The 23024-nt window shown below is 33.3% G+C and overlaps 3 protein-coding genes across 8 annotated transcripts; 2 read left to right on the top strand and 1 right to left on the bottom strand.

Moving 5' to 3' along the window:
- Positions 1-32: 32 nt before the first annotated feature.
- LOC111797556 (cytosolic endo-beta-N-acetylglucosaminidase 1-like) lies at positions 33-6234 on the bottom strand. 3 transcript variants are annotated; one of them, XM_023680610.1, is made up of 13 exons: positions 5893-6234; positions 5173-5811; positions 4414-4548; positions 4012-4121; positions 3820-3931; positions 3615-3722; positions 3226-3338; positions 2708-2789; positions 2147-2227; positions 1906-1961; positions 1209-1341; positions 367-1117; positions 33-185 (listed from the first exon to the last, which is right to left on the bottom strand). In XM_023680610.1, the coding sequence occupies exons 2-13, from the start codon at positions 5551-5553 to the stop codon at positions 97-99; spliced, it is 2151 nt and encodes a 716-aa protein (XP_023536378.1). In that variant the 5' UTR covers positions 5554-5811; positions 5893-6234; the 3' UTR covers positions 33-96. The 3 variants fall into 3 exon arrangements, with proteins under 3 accessions (XP_023536378.1, XP_023536370.1, XP_023536386.1); XM_023680602.1 differs by having other exon boundaries at positions 5937-6234; XM_023680618.1 differs by lacking the exon at positions 33-185 and having other exon boundaries at positions 205-1117; positions 5937-6234.
- An 837-nt stretch (positions 6235-7071) lies between these two features.
- Positions 7072-15079, top strand: LOC111802712. Of its 2 annotated transcripts, none has more exons than XM_023687187.1 (12): positions 7072-7352; positions 8453-8495; positions 9484-9537; positions 9833-9896; positions 11145-11201; positions 12402-12508; positions 12587-12625; positions 13849-13937; positions 14036-14114; positions 14391-14438; positions 14509-14617; positions 14694-15079. In XM_023687187.1, the coding sequence occupies exons 1-11, from the start codon at positions 7168-7170 to the stop codon at positions 14587-14589; spliced, it is 846 nt and encodes a 281-aa protein (XP_023542955.1). In that variant the 5' UTR covers positions 7072-7167; the 3' UTR covers positions 14590-14617; positions 14694-15079. The 2 variants fall into 2 exon arrangements, with proteins under 2 accessions (XP_023542955.1, XP_023542950.1); XM_023687182.1 differs by having other exon boundaries at positions 7073-7352; positions 14690-15058.
- On the top strand, positions 15025-19494 carry LOC111802692 (protein trichome birefringence-like 33). 3 transcript variants are annotated; one of them, XM_023687155.1, is made up of 8 exons: positions 15027-15041; positions 15128-15192; positions 16193-16391; positions 16603-16822; positions 18180-18351; positions 18433-18632; positions 18711-18869; positions 19139-19494. In XM_023687155.1, the coding sequence occupies exons 2-8, from the start codon at positions 15181-15183 to the stop codon at positions 19479-19481; spliced, it is 1305 nt and encodes a 434-aa protein (XP_023542923.1). In that variant the 5' UTR covers positions 15027-15041; positions 15128-15180; the 3' UTR covers positions 19482-19494. The 3 variants fall into 3 exon arrangements, with proteins under 3 accessions (XP_023542939.1, XP_023542923.1, XP_023542931.1); XM_023687171.1 differs by lacking the exon at positions 16193-16391 and having other exon boundaries at positions 15025-15041; positions 16608-16822; XM_023687163.1 differs by lacking the exons at positions 15027-15041; positions 15128-15192 and having other exon boundaries at positions 15942-16391.
- The last annotated feature ends 3530 nt before the right edge of the window (positions 19495-23024 follow it).

The following is a 23024-nucleotide window of genomic DNA, read 5'->3' as shown; positions in this document are numbered from 1 at the left end:
CCTTATGTTCTTAGAACAAAATTTAAAGTTTAAGAGTAATAACAAAACTTTTCAAAATCTACCATAATTGAAATCTACCCGAATATTTTGTATAATTTAACCGAGAAAAAAGAACCAGAAAACTGTTTTCAGAACACTTTCAAACCATCTCCAAAGATTTGCGTAGAAAGGAGGACCACGTGAACCTGCAAGTGAGAGAAGGGATGAAAAACGCTCAAGATGTATCATTATTAGAGTTCCTGCCTTTATTTCTCTACAAATATCCAGGTTTATTGCCATTGTTTGGTAATAAAGAAATACATTATTCTTTCTCCTAAAATGGAGAAAGTCACTGTAAATAAGCATATTACTTCGTAACTCACTGACCTTCCACATCCAAATACAGAAATGGAGAGTCCTCCAACCTCTGGCTGCTCCCATCCACTCCACAAACTTGGATCATAAATTTGAGACCTGAGGTGCTGGAAGGAACTGCAAGGTTAGAAACATAAAAAGCTTCCACATGAGTCGCCCCAAGATACTCTGGAACATTATGTAGTTCTCCAAGACAGTTTTCGCCTTTTTCGCCTTTTTCGCCTTTTTCGCCTACTTTTATCACATAGATATTGTAATGTTCATACACAGTATGGCTTCTGCTGTCTTTCAACTTCCAAATGATCTTAATGTCAAGGTTCCTTGTTCCCTCTGGACTTGGAGTCCATTTAATATATTGACCTTCAACTAGCCATGAATTATAGGGAGGGAGACCGGGTTCCTCATGAGATCGTAAAGTGATATTACCAAGCATTGCAAAGTATTCAGATGATGAATTGCCATCTGGTGTATTATTTTTATCAACCAGTCCAGATTTGTGGCTTGGTTCATCATTTTCATGGCTTGATCTGTAGCATAAAATATTTATATTTGTCAGTTTGTATCCATTCATTTGAATGCTGCCCACCTGAACGAACCAGTCAGGAGAAAGTCCAGGCAATTCCAGTGTAGTTGTTTCAATAACTTCAGAAAAATCATTTGAGAATTTCTTTATAGTGCTGGGGGCAAGTAGTAGCTTTCTCTTATTTGTGCTAGAAAGAAACTCCAACGAAAGGCCTAGTTGAGAATCCCCGTTTGTTTTTGACTGCAAAAGTTCGGTCGTGGACCAAGGTTGAACTAAATGTATAAGGAATCCTGTTATATCTAGAACTTCAATGCAGAAAGAGTTCACTTACAGAATACATGAATTTCAAAGGAAGTTCGTCCAAAACAAGCTCTCCTTGAAAGAGTTGTATTTCGGTGTAGCAATTTCGCTCGAGAGTCCCTTCCAATGCAATGCTTCCTCCCCCATTGTAGGCTTCCTTAAAACTAGAAAATCCATGAATTCAATCAAAGGGAACTTTCAGTTCAAATTTATAGTTAAAACAAAATAAAGAATTATAGAATATGAAGGGTTGAAGTAAATGGCTCTCAGGGACAATAAATATACCATCCCTCCATATTTTGCAAGTTATTAGGTCCCAATGAGACCAAATATTTGAAATATGAGAAAGATGAAGTTGTAAGCAACACAAAAAATAAAGCAAAGATTAAGAAAATGTTGAACTCAACGACGTGAAAAGAAAAGGAAAATGCTTCAAAGAGCACTCTAATATTATAGCTTTTATGGTTCATGAATGAACTGTGGACGAGGAGGGATTCGAACCCCCGACACCATGGTTCGTAGCCACGTGCTCTAATCCTCTAAGCTACAGACCCCACCCCGTCTCCACTAGATCTATTCCTGGGGGTACCCTAAAAAAAGGAACATTTTCTTGCCCCAGCCATTTTAGTACTATAAAAATCAATAGTACTAAAATGTACATGTCACCAGATATCCCAATGTCACCAGATATCCCATTGAAAAGAGAATGAATGTGAGTTGCAACTTACTTTAAATAAGCTCGAATAGAATGTGAAGTTGAAGCATCAGTCACCTCAAGTATAGGCTGCAAGAAGTTATAAATGCTGAGAAAGGATAACTCCAAAATGGTAAGGAAATTAACGGTACCCTTTTAATGCTTAGTAATAGTGGCAGAAACTTCTAACAAGCGAGAGATAGAAGTATTCAAAGCATGTAGAAAAGGATTAAAGAAAGGCAAAATTTTCAATATCCAATAGATAGATTATATACCTGGAACCCTTGACTGGACAGGTTGTTCCACTTAGCATCTGATATTTGTTCACCATCTATGGAAACATGATAACCATGACCCTGTAAATGTGGAAAGAGAGAATTTTGACTGAACAAAAAATATTTATCATCTAACGAGTAACAAGAGACCAATTTTCATGCACGAGACCATTTGTGTTGTCCGATTAATAACATTTGACAAGATGCCGATGATATATTCAACTATTTTATGCTGATTTGTAACATTTTGGATTTCGATAGAAAGTAGATGGACTTATTGGATTTCAACAATGCTCATGTGAAATTTTATATCAACAAAATATTTTCAGCGGTGGGTTGGAGATACGAGAGAAATTATCCATGAAGAATCTGAAATCTATTCGTTAGGATTTTTTGCAAGTTTGAGGATGAAAGCAGATTAATAGACTTAATCTCACTACCAAGACATCTAACCTTAAGGTCAATGCATTCCACTTCCACGCACTACATACTAGACAAATTAACAAACTTTTGGAACGTTCAAGCACTTGTTCAAGGAACACAGACTGGCATACTTCTAACCTGATCAAAATTCGAGTAGAATGGTAGTAGTTTTGGGTAGCTTTGCACTATTCCCCATGATTTCTTCACAAGATTCCACCATCTGTGTTCAAAGTAGACAAGATTGAACCTCATAAAGCATTTAGGAAATGATCGATGGTCACTCTACACACAGCTCGTGATACGAAAGACATCCATGATCGTAAAATCAGCAAATATACACTCAGAATAATTGTAAGGCAGCAAGACCTTATCGAAAATATAAGAGTAATTGAAATCATCAAAAGCAGACTAAATATCAAAGTTAAGTTACAATTAATGAAATTAACCAGCAAAACAGATTTTTGAGGATAATACAGACGAGGATTATATTCTTTCCTCAGATCAGAGTTGACTATGCCCAAACTTTTATGATATTCAGCAGTTGTTCATCAGGTAATCAATTAATTCAAGGAATAAAAAAAAAGTGGATTGTGGTAGAAATAGAATAGTATGTCATGATCCCATAAAAAAAATTTAATTTCATATCATTAACTTACTTATTTTGAGCAGTCTGAAAATCTGTTTCCTGCTTGTGCTCGTACACCCATCCAGGAGCAAATATGGCTGCCGAAACATCCTCCTTTCTCAGAACATCCAGTGCAACATTTGTCTGATGTGAAGCAGTTTTTTGTTTAAAAATTAATTCTACCAACTCTCGGCTTGTGATAATAATTGAACTCAATATAAAACAATACCAAAACTAGGAACACAGCATTATTTTGCACTTGGAGGTCAAAAGCTATGTGTAAAGGCACAGAATACATGGGCGTATAATCGATCTTACCTATCATATATTCAACTGTGAAAGTGCCCAAATCATGCTAATTATGAAGCTTGTTATAACTATACTACATGCCAATACATGTCAAAGGGTTAGAAGGCTTACATTCCATTCTCCACCACCATAAGTACCTCTCCCAAAAACATCAATGCCCATGTATACATCATACTTTCTCTCTCCAGCAGCAGCAGCAGAACTTTTAGGAGTATCTTCCTAAGATGACAAATGAAAATTTGTCTGTCGTTCTCTTTTCAAAAGGATATAAAATTGAGACATTTCTTATTATTTATGAAAGAAATTTATTTCTTACTTTCCAACCATAGTTTACATATATTCCATCGCATATATCAAAGAAAGGTTTATTTTTCTCATTCAATTGATCTTGCCAGTCAAGTTTACCATCTACGGTTACACTGTCATACCTGTCCATATGTCAGCAGTTAATAGATTCCATAAGCTCAAAATGTGAATAATTAAGCGTGTAACGTATCGCAGGACTTACCATATAACTAAAGACCCCGGTAGCTTAGAATGCATAGACTGAGTTAAATGGCTGACAAATTCTTTCAAATAAGGAATTTGCTGAGAATTCATACTGATTTCCATGTTCATCTGCAATAATAAATTTTGTTTCTATAAGACGACTATAATTAAATTACAAGCATTTCCTTGTAGCCAATCTCATATATGGACAACTATAAAATATTCAAATCTTGATTATGCATGAATATACACAAGCTTGTAAAATCAGATATGGAGAAGAAAAGAAATTTCCCCTTTTTTTAAGAACTGAAGAAGTATGTTGTAAAGAAGAATTTACAACTAATAAACTATGGGATTCATATGGAACATTTGATGAAGTTAAGTAAATGCAGTCCAGGTAGAACAACTTTAGAAGCAATACCAGCCATCCATCAAATCCTAATGCAATAGCAAGCTCAGTTAAGCGCTCCGCATACATTTGAGCAGATTCGTTTGTTGAAAGCAAGGTATCACGAGCAGCCTCTCCCCCTCCTTCCAGAATAAAAGTCCCTAGCACCTATAGTTCAAAACAACTATTAATTTGTAAATACTGAAAAAGCACATGCTTTAGTTATCATGATATCATACCAGCCCTTGTTTATAAACACACCATCCTTCATAAATTAGCTATATACAACACTATGAATTACTGACTAGCTATCGTGCACATTTTACAATTTCAAAATATATATGCATGCATATATATAGTGCAAATGTTACGAGTTTATTTTGTTGATCCCAGTTGAATCAAAAGACTACAGGTAGCATCAAGTTAGGTTTTCTAGAAAAATTGGAAAACATTTAAATTCAAATAGATTTTGTTAATCACATCAATATTCGTAATATTTTAATTACCATGTCGTTATTAATGAAAACAGTGGAAAAATCTTTAAAAATTCCATTACTGTTTTATATGTTCATTCTTCTTTCGACTCATATCGTAAGTGATATGACAAATGGTTCTTAAAAATTCTGATATGTGACTGATAATGCATGCAAGTAATTTTCTTAGGAAATATATAAAAAATCAAGCAAACCATGATAGGCTAATTTCACTATTCAGATTTTAAATAATAATAATAATAGTAAGCAAACAAAGGAGCTTGAACCAGTAAACCCAATTGATGAACTGATTGAGTACCTTGACACCGTGCCTGTGAGCTGTATTCGTCCAACATGGAGGTGGAAGCGTGACCAAATCATGTGAGAAGTACACAAAAACATCGATCAAATACCAATGCCATATTGCATAAGCATCTGGGTTAGTTCCTCCCTGAACCCATTTATCGTCTTTATATCCACCAGCCATATCATGGCACACAAGCATCCTACGCCTGTCAGGCAACGGCACTGGTTGAAGAGCAACCGTGGATCTATTAAATGGGTAGTGAAATGATTTGAAGTAAGCCCTTGACTCAAGATCCTCAAGAGTTTTGATTGGGAAAGCAATAGGAGTAGACGGTTCAGTTGGGTCAAATGGAGGAGGATCCGAACTTGTTGGGACAGAACTCTGCTGGGCCATTGTGAGGAGAAAAAAAATGGAGGTAGTTTGCAACTTCAAGCGAATGGTGCTAACAGATAACTAGGTTTCAGATTGCAACCAACACTTGTAGATTTATAAAGGGCCAGAAAAGCCTCGGAAGCGACAAGTAATAAAATAAATAAATAAAGGCGCAGAGTTGACTTCAGAGTCAATAAGCAAACCACGAAGAATTTTATTTCAAGTGGATTCAGTCACAGAGTAACCTAATCAACGAACGTGCAACGATTGCGCGAGAACCTACAAAGAAAATGATGCAGAGTGAACTTTCAATCGCAATCAAATTCAGTAATTGATAAAGAAATACTCAAATCTCCATACGAAGCGGATTCCATGGTCATCTATCCACTCTCCATTACTCTTACTCTCAGTATTCAGAAACGATTCCTGATTTCAGGATCGGAAGAATTACTCGTTCGATCGGACAGAATCAGCGAAGACCGAAAAAGATTACGCGAATCAAGTGTCATTGATTCCTTTTTTCATTTTTTCCTAGTACTTATTCCCTTGCATAAAAGGAAGAAGATCGCGTGGAAATCGCCTGCATTATGATAATCACTTCTGCGATCGGTTGCAGCCATTGTTGGTACTGCGGGCCTTCAAATGAAAGCAAGCCCCCATTTTTGGCGCCGGCGCTGTTTCCCATCACTTTCTTCTAAGCAGCAAGGAAAGATTCGTGGATAATTGGTATAAAAAAAAAAAAAATGAATGTATTACAATTTTTTTTTTTTATCAATTTCATCCTTTAATTTTATCTTAATTTCAATTTAGCCCTATTATGCTAATTTAAAAATTTTAATTTCATCTTTGTAATTAGGCTTAATTTTATATATTTCAATTTCATAAATTTTTAATGACTTTGTCAATCATATATATTTAATTCAATTCAGTTGAGTTATGCTTAAATAGATAATTTAATTAATATAAAAAATATATTTTTTACTAAAATGTCGAAGGTTCGAACCCTTCCTCTCAAATTGTTGTACAAAAAAATATAAATGCACACATACGAGTATATAAGGTTGAGTTATTTTGTTGTATATTGAACAGACAAATGCGACTTTAAAGTATAAAAGTGAAAATCAATATTAATTTAGAAAGAAAATGACAACTTATCGTAAAAAAATTATATTTCGATCGGAAAAGCCTTTAATTTTATTGAAAATTAAAACTTATTATAAAATTAATATACAAAAAAAATAATTAAAAAAACTTATACTAAAATCCAATAGAAAATAAGATATTCCAAGATAGTAAAAATAAGGAAACCTTGAATCACCAATTAATTTAATAATTTGTGTATAAATAATTTTAGTTTTTTAATTAATTTTATTATAAACATAATTTTTAATTTGTTAATAATTGTTTGTTCATAAATTAATGTTTGAACAATTTTTTTGTGGAAGAATTATTGCATTTTATACGTTTTTTTTACAATTAATTTAATTTTGGTAGAAAAAAGTTGGTAATGTTTTTTAGTTTGGAGCTAAAAGGAGGAGGGCATAAAACTAGTTTGATCGTAAATAAAATTTTGAAGTCCAGAAAACTATTTAGAACGCAGAACAAAACTGGCATGGGATTTTAGCGGGAGGTAAAATGATGCGCGGAATCCATTTTGTGAAATGGTCTACCATTTTCTTCATGATTCTTCTCCAAATTCCGCCCTTCCATTCGGTCTCTTCCACTTGTGAATTCAGTTTCGTTAACAATGGCAAGATGTATAACTTCAATCTGGCATCGCCTATTTCCAAATTCGCTCATGGAGTCCTCAGCGAAGACGGGTATTGTTCTTCCTCCCCTGCCTCTGGTCCGATTTTTAAGAGTCAAATGTATGAAAAAATTTCAGTTTTCTCTTCTTGTGTTGCTTAATCTTGTTTGCGTTGCACTTGAAGAGCAATTTGACCTTGAATTGAAGTATGCAATCGCAATGTAGTTTTTATTGTTGTATTAGGAAGAGTTAATGGCTTCTTTAGTCTTTTGGAAATTTGATAAACTCAAGTTGGTTTTCAAAGTCGAGAACTTATTCATTACGATCAAGGTGGCTAGAATTTGTGAAGGGATATGTACTTGCTCATACTCCTGCTTGAACAATTATTGGGTATTGTATTGAGCTGGAAACTGTCGGAATTAATAGGTTGGGAGTGTTATCAGGTTATTAGTAGTGGCGTAGTTCTTAGGTCGATTGCCGTAGCCCGAAAGGCTACTGTAATATTGCAATTTCAAGAGGGCTATCTCTCTCAATCCATTCACCGTGGACTGATTCCCCTAAATTATACGCAACCCTCACACTTCCTAACTTCCTCTATTTATAACACTCCTCTACCAACTATCAAGTATTACAACTGTGGTATTAGTGATATCCTAGTAAGTTAATAACATTCCTATTTTCCTATTAATACTCTAAGAGAAGCTTGAATTATAAGGATGTGCAGAAGAGTTATGAATATTGGGAGTATGCAACATATAGTTATATCTGTTCCCAAGGAGAAGTCGTGTTGGAAAAGTCATGCGGTTTCTTGGTGATACCTACTTATTGGTAAAGTGTTTGAACCTTTGGGTGAGCTTAAACTCTTGATATCTCTGACTTGGGCGGGGCGAAAGGTTCTCCGGGGATGGGGGTGAAGGAAGCTATATATTAACAGAACATCAACTAAAAACTTGTTTGGAAAACACAATCTAAAAACTGCTTAAATGGTTTTCAAAATGAGCCACAAAATTGTTGCTAAACCATTGATTAAGAAAGAGTGAATGCTTGCCTTTTGAAGTGACTTCTATTCCTAGGTTTAATGTTTGAGATGTTAACTACAAGTTCTACTGTTTAATTCTTCTTCTTTTCCATTTTTTTTTTTCCATTTTTTTAATTCCATTAATTTTTGTTCAGGTTTTACAGAGTAGCAGGAAATGATACTATTGTCTGGTTTCAGGTTTGGTCCGTCAGGTTTTATATTGTTTTTTCATTAATTGTCATAAAAAAATTCTTATAAATTGTTATCCTTCATGTAGATTGAAATTTTCAATAGATATGCCATACATGCTCAATTTTTCACAGATATTTGTGTTTACCGAATAAAGATTCTTCCTTCTAGGGGCACTATCTGTTGTTTTACAATGAAAGAGATTATTCACATTCATTCATATTTCATACTTGATCCAGTGTTACAACCCTATATTTTGAGGGAGAAGGACAGACAAATAAGGTAACAAAGCTAAGAGGACAGAGGAAAAAAAATCTATCTTGAAACGATACAAATAAAGAAAGAAACAAATTTACATAGGAAGAATAAAGAGAAATGAAGGTGATCTAGGTCCACGCGGGTTTGGACTACACTTCTTAAATGGGCTTCTTGTTTGGGTTGTTTTCAACCCTATTTATGTTTTTCTTTTAATTTGCACACCTCCAGCATATTTTTTGTGTGATTAGGAGACTAGATCTTCTTTCACTTGAACTACAACTTTGCAGTTTCTTCCTGTTAGTCCGTAGCTTGTTATATACGCCTATATATTTATAATTAATTGGTATGAGAAAGATGCACTCAAGCACCCAATATATGATAATTCTAGCAGTATTATTATAATTTTTAACATGATTTGGAAAATCTATTCAATGATTTTTACATTTTTTTGTGATTAATAATTTTTTTTTCCTCATATCACAAGCCTAAGTCCTTATATATTCTTTCATTTTTTTCTAAGAAAGCTCGGGTTCTTTTATATATATATAGATATAGATATAGATATATATACATGTATGTATATGTATGTATATTTATGCAAACTTTTCCTTTGAGTATCAATGGTCGATATGTCTGGATCTTCTGTAAAACATCAAGTATTACTCGGTTTTTTTTTTTTTTTTTTTTTTTTTTTTTTTTTTTTTTTTTTTTTTTTTTTTTTTTTTTTTTTNTGGAGCAGCTATGTGATGGGATGATTTTCAATCATGATCCACCTATGTGTGTTGATTGTTTGGTAAGCGTATTTCATGTTCCTTCCATGCATTATTAAAGACTTCTTTTTCATAAAAAAAATAATAATAATAATAAGAGAGGCAGAAAGAAGTTTGGGCATAAAAGTGATTATGTTACAGATCGCTGAAGTTGTTTCTTATTCTCTGTTTAAATACGACATGTTATGTGTTTCTTATAAAAAAAAAGTGAAATTGTATCTTACAAAAATGGAGTACAAAGTTGCAGGTTTTCTTTTCTAACTTTATACCACATATATTGACTTCCTGCTGATGAGTTTTTATTATTGTGCTTTCCAGAATTGTGGGGGACCTTCACATTGTGGGATGGGCTGTAGTGCACTTGTATCGAGCAAAATAGATGGTAAATATTTCTGCATCTCCAAAATTTAAATCTAACTTCAAAGCGTCATATGCCTGAATAAGTGAAATATAGACGTGATTTCATTAAAAAAAAGGTGATTAGAAAAGTGCGTTCCTTTTTAGTACAATAAATGGAGGATGGGAATTTTTAACCATTGACCTCAAAGGATGGAGTAGTTGTCTTAATTACTGAGGTATGCTCATGTTGACTAGAAACATGCATTCTAAGGGTTCATTTCTTCTTTAACTTGAAAAATCCAAGGTCTATTAATTTTAAGGCACCTTTTAGCTCCCCAATCTAAGTGGCACAAACATAAACATATGACACATACATGACTGGATGGGATTTATGATGAGTCATTTTCTAAAATTTCTACTGTAGGAACATGACAAGGTCATGTATAATTGCATTCATTTAATTAATAAGTAACTTAATGTAAATCAGTTTGACTATGAGAACAATATGTTATTGTAGAAAAGAAGAAGAATGAATTTATGGTCAAGTCCATCCTTTCCACCTTACATCTAGAATCCTTGCCCCCCCCNACTTTCTCTATAAAGCTTTAGAATTCAACTCTTCTGGTCTCTAGGTTCTGGGGCATAACGCAAATGTCAAAAATAATAATAATATTAAAAACATCCCGACTCCTACTTTAGACCTAGTTGATGCTGCTGTTCTATGAGTAATTCAAAACCGCGAGTCATCTCTTCCCCTTCTGCCCATACATGACGAGGATAACAAATCCCAACCCGAGTATCTTCTAGCTTCATCTCCCCTTCCCTTACTTGATTATGAGCATATGCTAGTTTTTTGTGGTCGTAAGTCTGGAGGTCAGAAAGCTATACTTGGCTAACCTCTTGTGGTGCCTTTTTCGCTTAGTTTGATTGGAAAGCAATAGCAGGATCTTCAACTGAGAAGAACGCTCAAATTTGAGAATCTTTTGCTCCTTAAGCTTCTTGGTATATTAAGTCTAGTTATTCTCTTGTAATTACTTTGTAACCACTACACATATCAATTGGGGGGCTTTTACTAATGCAAAGTATAATAAGAGCTTTAGGAGGTTTTCTTAACAATGTTGGAATTACTCTTGGTATTTTGGGAGAGAGTTGTAAATTCAGAAACAATAAGCTTCGTGCCTTTTACTTTTTGTTCAGAAGGAAAAATAGGACTTCATGCATCTTGAAATGTTATTTGTCGTTTGAAGAGAATTTACATAGCCCTCAAACTAGATCTGTGGTATAAATGCAGGCTATGATGTATGCACAACCATTGGCCTTGTGCCAAGCACGAATATTAGCATAATTGGTAAGTGCTATTTTGTACTTCTTTACAGTCATTGTTGTTGCTCTTTTTAAAAAATTAAATCTTTTAATATATATTAACCTTTTTTGTCAGTTTCTTTTTATAACTATTCACATTTTATTTTGGACCCTGTAACAGCATGTAACACAAATATCTTAGTTACAAATCCGTTTGTTATATTGTTCTCATAATCTTACAATCTTTATTTTAGTGTTCTCCTGTACACCTATGCATATGACTTTAGTGAATAACGAACATCGCTGTGTTTCTTTCATGCCATTGTTAAATTACTTGGTATTGGAGCCTAGAGTTTCTTGAGGCTGTTAAGACCTTTATAGTCCAAGTGGGGTCAGGGTTACAAAGTTGGGTAATCACTGTGGAGTGATGGTTTACTAACTCCACCTAGCACTACATCTTAGAAGTTAGGACATTGCTGCTGATTGATGGAATTTGATGTGTATGCGCTTCACTTCATGCAATATCGATGCCTCTCATGTGCTGATGTGCTGTGGCGCTTGAGCTATTGTTCGGGAATTGGTTGACTGTTCTTAACCTGTCTCCTTAGTGCTCCATGTATATGCTCAATTCGATAAGAATATGTTTGGGTGGGGAACTGTTTTTGAAGATGGTTAGGGTTTCTGATCCTCAATTTGGTCCAGTTTTGTGTTTTTGCCATTTCATTTTTGCCTCTATTCTCCTTTGGTTTTGCATATTTAAATTGGTTTGTTCACAAGTTATAAGTTAAATGTTTCAAATTACTGGAATGAGGTGCAACAATTTGTCTTTATGTACAAAATATTGATATGTGTGATTGATATTTTTGCCTTTATGGTAATTTGTATTTTTTATTTATATATCTGTATTTTAGATTTTTTTGTACACCCATCTAGTGAATGAAGAAAATCGTTGTGTATTTTCTCTCAATCCTCTTTCAAACTTTAGACCTTCTCAATTGGCTGGACCTTTGGTTGGGCCTATGGTAGTTCTCTTTGTTCAAATTTTAATCTCCACCCTCGACTCATCTCTGCATGATCGAAGATAAAAAACCAGCTTTTGTTTGACTTTAGAAGCTTAACTTGAATACTGAGTATATGTTCGTTTGACGTGTGTGTGCATTATTTCAATTTCATGACCATAGGTTGTAGTTGTTGCCATTGTTCTTACTTCACGACGAGTATATTAATGGTTTGTCTTATGTGGCAGATATTAAAAATCCTCACAGAGGTGTCACCGTTAAGATGTCAAACAATGGCACTAAGGTCAAGTGCTCACTTTCCGTGTCTGTGTTTTGTACGACAGATGGTATTCAGGTGGGTTTTGTTCCGTAATTTTTTTTAGATGTAATAAAAATAGACTAAAATTTTCTGATTTAGCTTTCTGTTTTCCAGGCGCCTCAAATTTTGGAACAGATAGGGCATTGCGAGTATGTAAGTGCCTTGACTTTTCAACAACCTCTCTCTTCTTTGCTTCTTCCCCCCGGAAATAATTACTCTTTAGGTTCTATCATTAAATGTTTTTTCTTTTGTGCCTCACTAAGACGCTTTTGTCTTTTTTGAGAAGCCATTTTACTCCACCTTTTATCCCAGGTCTTGATCGACATACTAACATTATGTGAACAACATTAGAATCTTGATATTGAAACTTACAATACCTCGGCCTATTCTCTCTCTCTCTCTCTCTCTTTGAGGTCATATCTTAGTCTATTCACCTGCATTTTTATTTTAATTATCCAGTCACTTTTTGTAAGATTTTCAAGATTATTACTATCTGATTTGGACTCAAAATTTAATAATTTTTATATGATTCAAAAACTTGTACGGAATTTTTGAAAACAAACACAAACAAGAGAGAATAAAACATATTCCCAAGAACCAATAGGAGACAGAAAACCAAAATAGCCTTTGGATAAGTAGTTCATCTTGATATAAAGAAATATGTCCTGGCTTTGTACACAGCCTTTTGGAGTGCTGAAAATTGGACTGATCAGATTACTTGACAATTTAGATTGGAGTTGTTTCTTATTAGCCACTCTAGGGGGGCGATCTTTCCCTTATGCCCCTTTATAGGTTTGGCATGAGTGGCCGCACATGAGAGCTGGTTTATTAGCTTTCTCCGTGTAACTTCTATCTTCCACAACTATTACACCTTTGATGTCTCTGTGATAAGATGTCAATTGTTTTCTGATGTATTCTTATCCTTTTTTGTGGAATTCAAATACTCACAGTCATAACTGCTCCTATAGAATTTCACCTTGAAAACATATCATAACACCATGGCATGGCTTTAGCTGTTACTGATTCCATTTTGAAAACTCAGCATAATTTCATCATTTGGGTTTAACTTTAATGGTTAAATTTGAAGCTTCTATGATTAATCTTTGCTTTTTAAAATTTTGGATGCATTGGAAGTTGTTTGGGTTTCTTGTCAAATCATGGAGAGGTTTGAAAAATTGTTGGTGATCATTTTCATAATATCTTAATCTCGTGGAGAATTTGCTTGTAAGGACTTTCAGATGTCTGTTAATTAAAACGTGTTATCTATCATGTAAATACTTTTTTTTTTAAATGCAGCGTTTAGAGTTTGGTTAATTTTGTAAATACCATATTTTTTAGTATCGCTTGTGATCTATGAAGCTTTGCTTTAAAAACAGACTACATCCTTGAGGCATCCTTCTGGTTGTGCAAAGATTGTACATGTCGATAGAAGAGGCTGGGGCTTCTTCGGGACCTTTATAACCATGTATGTCAGTCTGTTTTAGAGCATGTTGAAAGTTAATTTCTATATGTCAATCGGCTAATTATGGTTCTTTGTTTGTAATTAATTACTTGGGTGTGCAGCATTTTATGCCTTTTTGGAGGATATCTTTTGGCCGGGATAGTCTATCGATATTCTGTTCTCAATGTTCGTGGTGTTGATGTACGTATTCTTACTTTACTTAATAAATAGCTGCAGTGTATACTACCACTAACAAATAGATGCTTGTAGCGCATTAATATTAGAATATGAATCAAGAAAGTGCCTCTACTTCTATAAGTGAATGGGTTTATGCTTCTTTCTCATTATGCTCTAATGCTAGAAAGTTTTATCTTTTATAGAACATTTGTGATGTTCTTTTTGTTTTTTGGCGCTGTTCATATCTCTACCACCGTTCTGATATATCCTTGCTCTCCACACTCCGTTTTTTTTTTTCAGGTTATTCCCAACCTGGAATTCTGGCTTAGCTTACCACATAAAGTTCAGGTATAGTTAATACTGTTTTTTCTCTGTTTGTATCTCTTTCATCTGCTAGTAACTGAATATCACATAGCAGAGTTTGGTTGCATCTCTGGTCCGAAAATTTAAGGGACCGTCTCGAGGTCATCGAGATACTTACTCTCCTGTCAACTTCTGATAGCATACATTTTTGCTTCAAATTGCTGGTGAGATTTCTTGTTTTGGTTGCACTTTTACCATAAACATTCCGCAGATCAAATTCTAATGTTTCTGTTTAGTTAGGCAATACACAGCCAGAAGGTGATCCTGAAATTGCATCAGCAACCTAATTAACGCTGCTATAGAGCTGCATCTTGTACTTGGTGTATTCAAAACATAGATTAGAGAGAGAGAGAGATAGCACCTGTAGGCAATAGTCCAGTCTGCTACCAGAGAAGTATGCTTCATTTTTTGTACATTCTTTTGGCAGTAATCTCCTGAAAAATAAGTGTATAAGGTTCCTGAGAGAGATAGACAGAAGGAGATCTTGATTGGAATGTGAAACTTTCATAGAAATTGGGAGTAGGAGAAGGAATTACGGCATGGCTCTTAATTTAATAACCTGGAACTGAATTTGGGATCCTGATGAAGGTATTATTTTCTTATAATGAGGATTTTACAAAGTAGAAACTGTTTTGATTTTGATTGTGATTGTTGATAACTCAATTCTCTGTTAGATCTTTCCAGTAAACGATTGCAACAAAGCCAGCCTCTGGAGCAGGAGACAGTGATGCAACCTTCAGTTAAGCAATTTTCAACCCAATTGAAAATTTTGAAACGATTGGAAAAAATTGGAACCACCCAAATCATAGACTTTTGTGATAATAATTGATGTCTTAACGGAGGTCCCTCCTGAGAATGAATTAATTATAGTGGTCTGCTAGCTAAGTCGAGTCATTTTTTAATTAGTCCCGATTGGTATTACTTTTGGATCAGAGGACATAGATAATAGGTATAAAATAGTACCTAAACCACCTCCATTGAGCTGGAAATTTTACCAAATGAGCATCATTGTTGTACCTAAAACTTGTTTTTATTCTAGAGAGAGAAAGAGATTGATAATAATTTTAAACCAATAATTTGGAAAAATGAATAAATGTCTTACCTTAGAAGCAAAGCTACAAAACACTCCCTCTCTTCTAAGCCATCATTCACCCACTACTCTTCCTCATCACTCCTTCCTCTTTCTTCACTCTTTTTTTTTTTTTTCTTTCCTTTTATTGTCCAAAAAAATATATATATATCTATATATATACACACACATTGGGTCGATCTAATAGGAATATAATTTAATAATTAAGATATCTACTTAGTTTTATCTACCTTATAATTTAAATTCATATCGTTAATAGGAACATAACACAATTGATTAAGATCAGATATGCAAATCTTCACTTTCAAATTACTGAACGAGAAAAACCCAACAAAATCAATAGAAATATATATATATCCTTTTCGAATAAAATGACCATAAAAACCAATGTATTAACCATACTCTAAACCCTCCCTCGCCTTGATGCTAGCTTCTCAACTATTTACCAACATGCCCTTTTAAATTGTTTGTAAAATTTATTTAATTACTAATATTCTATTGCTCTAAGAGGCAAATAATTAATTAATTTAATTTAGAGAATACAAAGTGTGGATGATGAACCAAAAATTGATGTGCACCATATATTAATAGCATCTATGTTTTTTGTCTGTGTCATTAAAAATTCTAATTTTGCCTCTCTGAAATGAAGCCTCCTTCTCCCAACAACTCCTCCTCCTCCTCCTCCTCCTCCCCTTCCCTCCCCAGAAAGCCTCGCTTCTCCCCTTACCTCTTCACTCTCTTGGTCTTCATCTTCTTCGTCGCCGTCCTCTACGGTGAAGACCTCGCCTGCATCTTCAGCCAGCAGCTCCAACTCGACCTCGCCCCCGCCCGCCCCTCCCCCGCCACCCGTGAGTTCAATTCCCATTTCTTTTTTTATCATAACTTACAAGATTAAAACCTTTTAAATCTAGTCCTTTATAATGTCCTTTATACAAATTTCTAAACTTTGATACCTTTCATAATTTAACATGGCAATATCATCATCATTATTATTATTATTATTATTTGTTTAATTTATTTATTTATATTTTTTTTTTCTAATTCTTCTTGGGGGGTTAGAGAAGAAGTGGGAGAAATTGCCATTTGCAATAGGGAAACTGAAGGAGGAGGGGTGTGACGTGTTCAGTGGGAGGTGGGTTAGAGACGAGGTGACTCGGCCGCTATATGATGAGTCAGACTGTCCGTACATACAACCGCAGCTGACGTGTCAGGAACACGGCCGGCCGGACCGGAGTTATCAGTACTGGCGGTGGCAGCCCCACGGCTGCGATCTTCCAAGGTCTCTCTCTCTCTCAGTTTTCTTACATTTTTCAGTTTTTTTTTTTTTTTTNTTTAATTTTGCACGAGCTTGGATGAAATAGTTCTTTAATTTTAACTTAATTTAAATATTTCAACATGTAAATACTACCAACAAAAAAAAAAACAAATATTTAAAATAATAATAAATAAAATTGACTATTAGTTATTAGTTATTAAGTTGATGTTTTAAAAGTTACTTAAATTTAAAAAATGTCTTGTTATTATTATAGTCCGTGGCAAAGATGGGAAGCCTTCTTCATCCCGACCTTTTATTTTAATTTTCATTTTCACGAACTTTTCATTTATTTTTACAAAAATTTCCTGTAAATTTTTCGTATAAGTCAAAGAACTTTTAGCTTCTTAGTTAATATATTTTTTGCATATCAATTTAAAAAAAAAAATTGATAAATTTAGATTTACGTTAGAATAAAATCTTAAATTTTTAATTTTATACCTATTAAAATATAAATTAAAAAAAAATTAAATAGGTTTAAAGACCTAAATATATTAAATATAAATTTAGTGATTTATTAGATTCGATAGAAAAATTATTAAACACTTAAAATTCAATAAGATTCAACAAAATTACACAGATTTAAAAAATTAAAATTTAAAATTGTAATTTGACGTAAAAAAGAATTTAAAAAAATGTGAAGGCTGAAATTATAGGTAGGGTCCAAAATTATTATTTTATTTTTAAATATAAAATTCATGTATAAACTAAATATTTAAAAGTTGAGAGATTATAATAAATTATTACTTAATTAGGATAAAATGTGGGGGTGGGGGTGGAATAAAAAATAGTTAGAGGATTAAAATATAAATTATAGAAATGAAAGGACCAGACGAATATTGGTTCTTCAAAGACAGCGATTTTTTACCAACTAAAATTAAATTATTAGTTTCATTTTTTAAATTTAAAAAAAAAAAACATACAAATTTTGAATTATTTCCGTATTTTCAAACGATTTGGTAAAATTATTAAACAAATAGAATGTGATTTAGGGAAAAAAAAATAGAACGAAACGACAGCGTATGGAAGCATTAGAATAAGGATGGAATCCGAACTGGCAGTCCAATGGTCAAGAGTGTGACGTGGCAGAATCAAGTTGAAGAATTTTGTGGATATTTTTTTAAATATGTGGATTTAGATGATTTATAAAATTATAAATTATATTAAATTCAAATTTTTAAATTTTTATTTAATACGTCATTTTAAGTCCTTAAAATAATAAACATTTTTTAAAAAAATTATATTTAAAAGTTTAAAATTTTATTAAACTAAACAATATATATTTAAAAATTTGTTTTTTAATTTGTTTTTTTTATGCATGAAGTTTCAATGCGAGCCTAATGCTAGAAACCCTAAGGGGAAAGAGGATGATGTTCGTTGGAGATTCTCTGAATCGGGGTCAATATGTTTCAATGATCTGTCTCCTTCACTCTCTAATTCCCGATGAAGAGAAATCCATAGAGACCTTCGATTCACTCACCGTTTTCACCGCAAAGGTTCATAGTTTGTTATTTCTCATTTTCTGTTTCTTATGTTCTAGTGATCGAGAATCTGATTGATATTGAGAACTAATATAGGAGTACAATGCGACGATTGAGTTCTATTGGGCACCGTTTCTTCTAGAATCGAACTCGGATAATGCGGTGATCCATCGAATTTCAGATCGGATAGTGAGAAGAGGCTCCATTAATAAGCATGGAAGGAAATGGAAGGGGGTCGATATTATGGTTTTCAATACTTACCTTTGGTGGATGACTGGCTTGAACATGAAAATCCTGTAAGAATTACAAGTTTAGTCTTTATTTATTTTTTTGTATGCATGAACGTGATAATGAATGAATGAATTAATTTGTAGGCAAGGGTCGTTCGAGGACGAAGTACAAGACATAGTAGAGCTCTCAACCGAAGATGCTTATCGTATGGCTATGAAGAGCATGTTGAGATGGGTTAGAAAGAATATGAACCCTAAAAAAACTAGGGTTTTCTTCACTAGCATGTCCCCGTCTCATGGAAAGTAGGTCATCTCTCTTTTTCTCTCTTTCCTTCGAATCGAGCATTATTTGAAAGATTCAGACGTTTGATTTTACATAGTTAGATACGGGAGCTAAAAATAGAGATCTAACCTAAAACAAATTGAGCTCTTCGTATTTCGTTTTTGCTTTGTTTCTGATTAGATGTATTAGAGGTGCATTAAAAACGATATTTTGACTATTTCATCTGGTTTTTAGAAAGGAGTAGCTACACTGTATCAATCACGTTGAATCTTCTTTATTGACTCTATAGGAGCATTGATTGGGGCGGTGAAGAAGGTGGGAACTGCTACAACCAAACAACTCTAATTGACGATCCAAACTATTGGGGTTCTGACTCGAGAAAAAGTATAATGGAAGTGATTGGAGATGTGTTCGGGCAGTCAAAGTTTCCAATCACATTTCTCAACATCACGCAGCTCTCGAGCTATCGTAGGGATGCGCATACGTCGATTTACAAGAAGCAATGGACCCCGTTAACGTCAGAGCAGCTAGCAAACCCGGTCAGCTACGCGGATTGTGTCCATTGGTGCATGCCTGGCCTCCAAGATACTTGGAATGAGCTTCTTTTTACCAAACTTTTCTATCCTTACTAATGGTTGTTTTTTTTTTTTTTTTTTTTTTTTTTTTTTTTTTTTTTTTTTTTTTTTTTTNTTTTTTTTTTTTTTTTTTTTTTTTGGGGGGGAAAGAAGTTTTGTATTAAACATTCGATAATTTGAAATGTTTGATAATTCAAAAATGTAAAAATATGAATTAATTATTTTTTCATTCCATTAGCAAAATAAACAATTATGGACATAAAATTGACCAATTAAGTATCAAAATTAGCTATAATTAAACCTTTCTTTATCTCTTCCACCACCGCCCACAGTACTGCAGAAACCAGCGGCCGCCGCCACCACCGTAAGTTCCTTACTATAGTACATAGAGCTCGAATGATGGCTTGATATTCCTATTTTTATTGGTCAATACCCAGAAACCAGATCATATTTAATATCTTTTCAACCAAGGTAAAAAATATAAATGATTTTTCTTTTATTTATTAAAATAAATAAATACAAGTCAAATTTTAAATAATAGTCGGACTATTACATAATCATCGAATAAATATTGAAACTAACATCAATCGTCATAAATTTATATAAAATGTTATAATTTTTAGCCTAATTATTCGAAGAATGAATAAATATATATATATATATTTCCATGTGGTATTTAATCGGGATTTTTTTAAAAAAATTATAAATTTTGAAAGAGTTATTTAATAGAATGTTAATAAAAATTTAATTTAATTGTGGGAAAGTTTATATTTGAAATTGTAAATATTATTTATTGCTAAAAATATTAGTGAATGAAAATTAAAAAAAATAAATATAAAAAATAAAATCGAATTTTGATTAAATTGGCCGTCGCATTAATTATAGCAAAGCCTTTTCAGACACGTCTCTTTCCGCTGGGTTTTTGTCAAAATGAAGATCTGCAACAAATTTTGATGGGGGGATTTCGATGTAAAATATTATTTAAAAGAAAAAAAATTAAAAAATCTATATTTCAATTTCCACAATAAATTATTTAATGAATGAATAAAGTTGTATAAAATGCAGTCATATATTTATTGATATAAACAAGTAAATAAAAATAGTTCCAAATCATTAAATTATTTAAGGTATATGTTAGGTTGGGGGCTCCACTATATATATATATATATATAATGGAGACTCAGGGTCTTCACTGGCACACCGTCCAATGTCTAGCTCTGATACAATTTGGAACAGTTCAAGCCCACCAGTAGCAAATATTATCATTGTTGGGCTTTCTCTCAAAGTTTTAAAACGCGTTTACTAGAGAGAGATTTTCACACCCTTATAAATAATGATCCATTCTCCTCTCCAACCGATGTAGGATCTCACCGAACAAAATATGCTAAAATAATTCATGTTAATATGTGGAAATAGTCTTCACTCTTAAAAGTAACTTAAGACAAGTAGGCAATATGGTCACATTGCAAGGGATGTAGTGGAATATTAGAGTCAACATGTATCAAATCTAGATTCCAAATATTGGTGTGAGCATTATATATTTGCTCTTGATCAAGTGGAAGTGAAGTTAGACCAAGCTCATTTGTCGGGGGCTTGGTGTAATAGCCCAAGCCCATCTATTGTCTCCTTTAGGCTTTCTTTTTCGGACTTCCCCTCAACATTTTTAAAATGCGACTATTAACGGAAATTTTCACGCCCTTATATAGAATGCTTCGTTCTCCTCTCCAACTGATATATGATCTCACAATCTATTCCCCTTTTGGGCCTAGTATTCTTGCTGACACTCGTTCCCTTATCCAATCTACATGGGATCTCACAAGAGTGGTAAAGTATTTTCATATAAAATGTTTATAATATGTATACAATAGTAACTTTAGATTAAGTAGAAATTTAGAGTCGTTATAAATGGGATCAAAGTCAATGTACTAGCGAGAACACTAAGACCCAAAGGGAGGTGGGCAAGAACGCTAGGCCCCGAATGGGATTGAATTATGTAACGGCCCAGATCCACTACTAGTAGATATTGTCCTTTTTGGACTTTCACTTTTGAATTTCGGATTGTTACACTACCGTGTCTTCCAAAGAACTATTTACATTTGGGACGGACATATATAAACATCTCATCTTTTTGTACCATTGAAGATAAAATATTTAGAGAGAGAGAAAGAGGAAATTAAATGAGTTGATTTGATCTCTCTCCCAAAAGTAAACAAAAGAGGGAAGGAAAGAATTTAATCTATTTATTAGAAGAAGAAAAAAAAATAGAAAAAAAAATAAATAAATAAATAAAAGGTGTCTTTATATGGGCAAGTTGTCCAAGCAAGTTGCAATGTTTTCAAAATTTGAAAAGGGAAAAAAAAATAATTAAATTGCCAAAAATCACTCAAATTGAGAATATTTAATAAAAAAAAAGATAATAAAAATAGAGGCAAGTTGCAATGGCCCCTCATGTTTTTCCACAGCCCCAAGTTGGTAGTATTAATGAAAAGCATGCCCTCTTCTACTCTTCTTCTGCCCACTTGCATTGCTGCAGCTGTTTGATTCCTCCAATCCTTTTTTTTTTCCCCTATTTTAATTCCAATTTGTAAATAATATTCAAATCTATTTCGTTTATTAAATTAACCAATCAAATCCCCCTCCCCCTTTACTTAACTATTCACCCTTTAATCAAATCTTTTAATAATTGTACTTTATATTCCTATGAGGAACTTTGAATTTTTGCTACATTTTATAAACTTTTGCAAGAAACCATGGAAAAAGAGGATTTATTAAACGACTTTAAAATGTTGGTTAACTGTACTACCCAAACTAGCCAGACATGACATGATTTCTTTTTTACATTAATTTTTTTAAAAAAATCGGCATATTCTTCTCTAACAAATTTGGAGAATAATTACATTTGACTCAAACTCAAATACGTGAGACACGTTTTGTGTTAATTTTTTTTAATAATCTAAATTTGTAGAACTACTTTCATTTAAGAAGGATTGGTTATTTTGATATTTCATCTAACACAATTGTTCTTTGAAATCCTAACAAAATCTTGGAACCAGATGTGTGTACATATGAAAAAAAGAAAGATGAACAAAGGAAGGAGAGAGGATCAGAAGAAACGAAAACGAAGAGACATGCATGAGGAAAACAGAAAGGATTTACGTACCAAACGAGCAAATTAATTACACTATTTAATTAACAAACAGGAACATCTACAACACGAACAAGAACAGTTGACAATCAAAACTGGCCGCGGATCGGATTCAAGCCAACTTCAGAAGAAAGAGAGAGAATTCTCTCTCTATACATAGATAAACGAACGGAATAAGGAGGAACAGATTTATACATACAACAATTGGAGAACAAGAAAAAGTAGTATGATGCCAATTTCGATCGGGTGAACGAATCTCCTTCATCAAACCATCGCGCACAATCTGCTGAGATTGGTTTCAGAGGAAAAAAAAACACCTAATATATGAAGAAAAATAGAGAGGAAAAAGGATGCAAATCATGATTCTATGTGTTAATAATGATCAACAGTGCGAGTAAATCCACTTCCACACCTGTATCACACACAAAAAAAAAAAAAAAAAAAAAAAAAAAAAA

This window comes from Cucurbita pepo, chromosome LG01 (assembly GCF_002806865.2).
Source record: "Cucurbita pepo subsp. pepo cultivar mu-cu-16 chromosome LG01, ASM280686v2, whole genome shotgun sequence".
Lineage (NCBI taxonomy): Eukaryota > Viridiplantae > Streptophyta > Magnoliopsida > Cucurbitales > Cucurbitaceae > Cucurbita > Cucurbita pepo.
Note: the sequence above shows the minus strand (reverse complement) of the source record. Positions and strands in the feature narration are given on the sequence as shown.

Coding starts and splice junctions, on each gene's coding strand:
- LOC111802692 (XM_023687155.1), top strand. Junction 16,392..16,602: donor CCGCCCCTCCCCCGCCACCC/GTGAGTTCAATT, acceptor TTGGGGGGTTAG/AGAAGAAGTGGGAGAAATTG. Junction 18,870..19,138: donor ATGTCCCCGTCTCATGGAAA/GTAGGTCATCTC, acceptor TTGACTCTATAG/GAGCATTGATTGGGGCGGTG.
- LOC111802712 (XM_023687187.1), top strand. CDS start 7,168: ATGATGCGCGGAATCCATTTTGTGAAATGGTCTACCATTTTCTTCATG. Junction 11,202..12,401: donor CACGAATATTAGCATAATTG/GTAAGTGCTATT, acceptor CTTATGTGGCAG/ATATTAAAAATCCTCACAGA. Junction 13,938..14,035: donor TTCGGGACCTTTATAACCAT/GTATGTCAGTCT, acceptor TTGGGTGTGCAG/CATTTTATGCCTTTTTGGAG.
- LOC111797556 (XM_023680610.1), bottom strand. CDS start 5,553: ATGGCCCAGCAGAGTTCTGTCCCAACAAGTTCGGATCCTCCTCCATTT. Junction 3,723..3,819: donor ATGTAAACTATGGTTGGAAA/GTAAGAAATAAA, acceptor TTGTCATCTTAG/GAAGATACTCCTAAAAGTTC. Junction 2,228..2,707: donor TCTACTCGAATTTTGATCAG/GTTAGAAGTATG, acceptor CCACATTTACAG/GGTCATGGTTATCATGTTTC.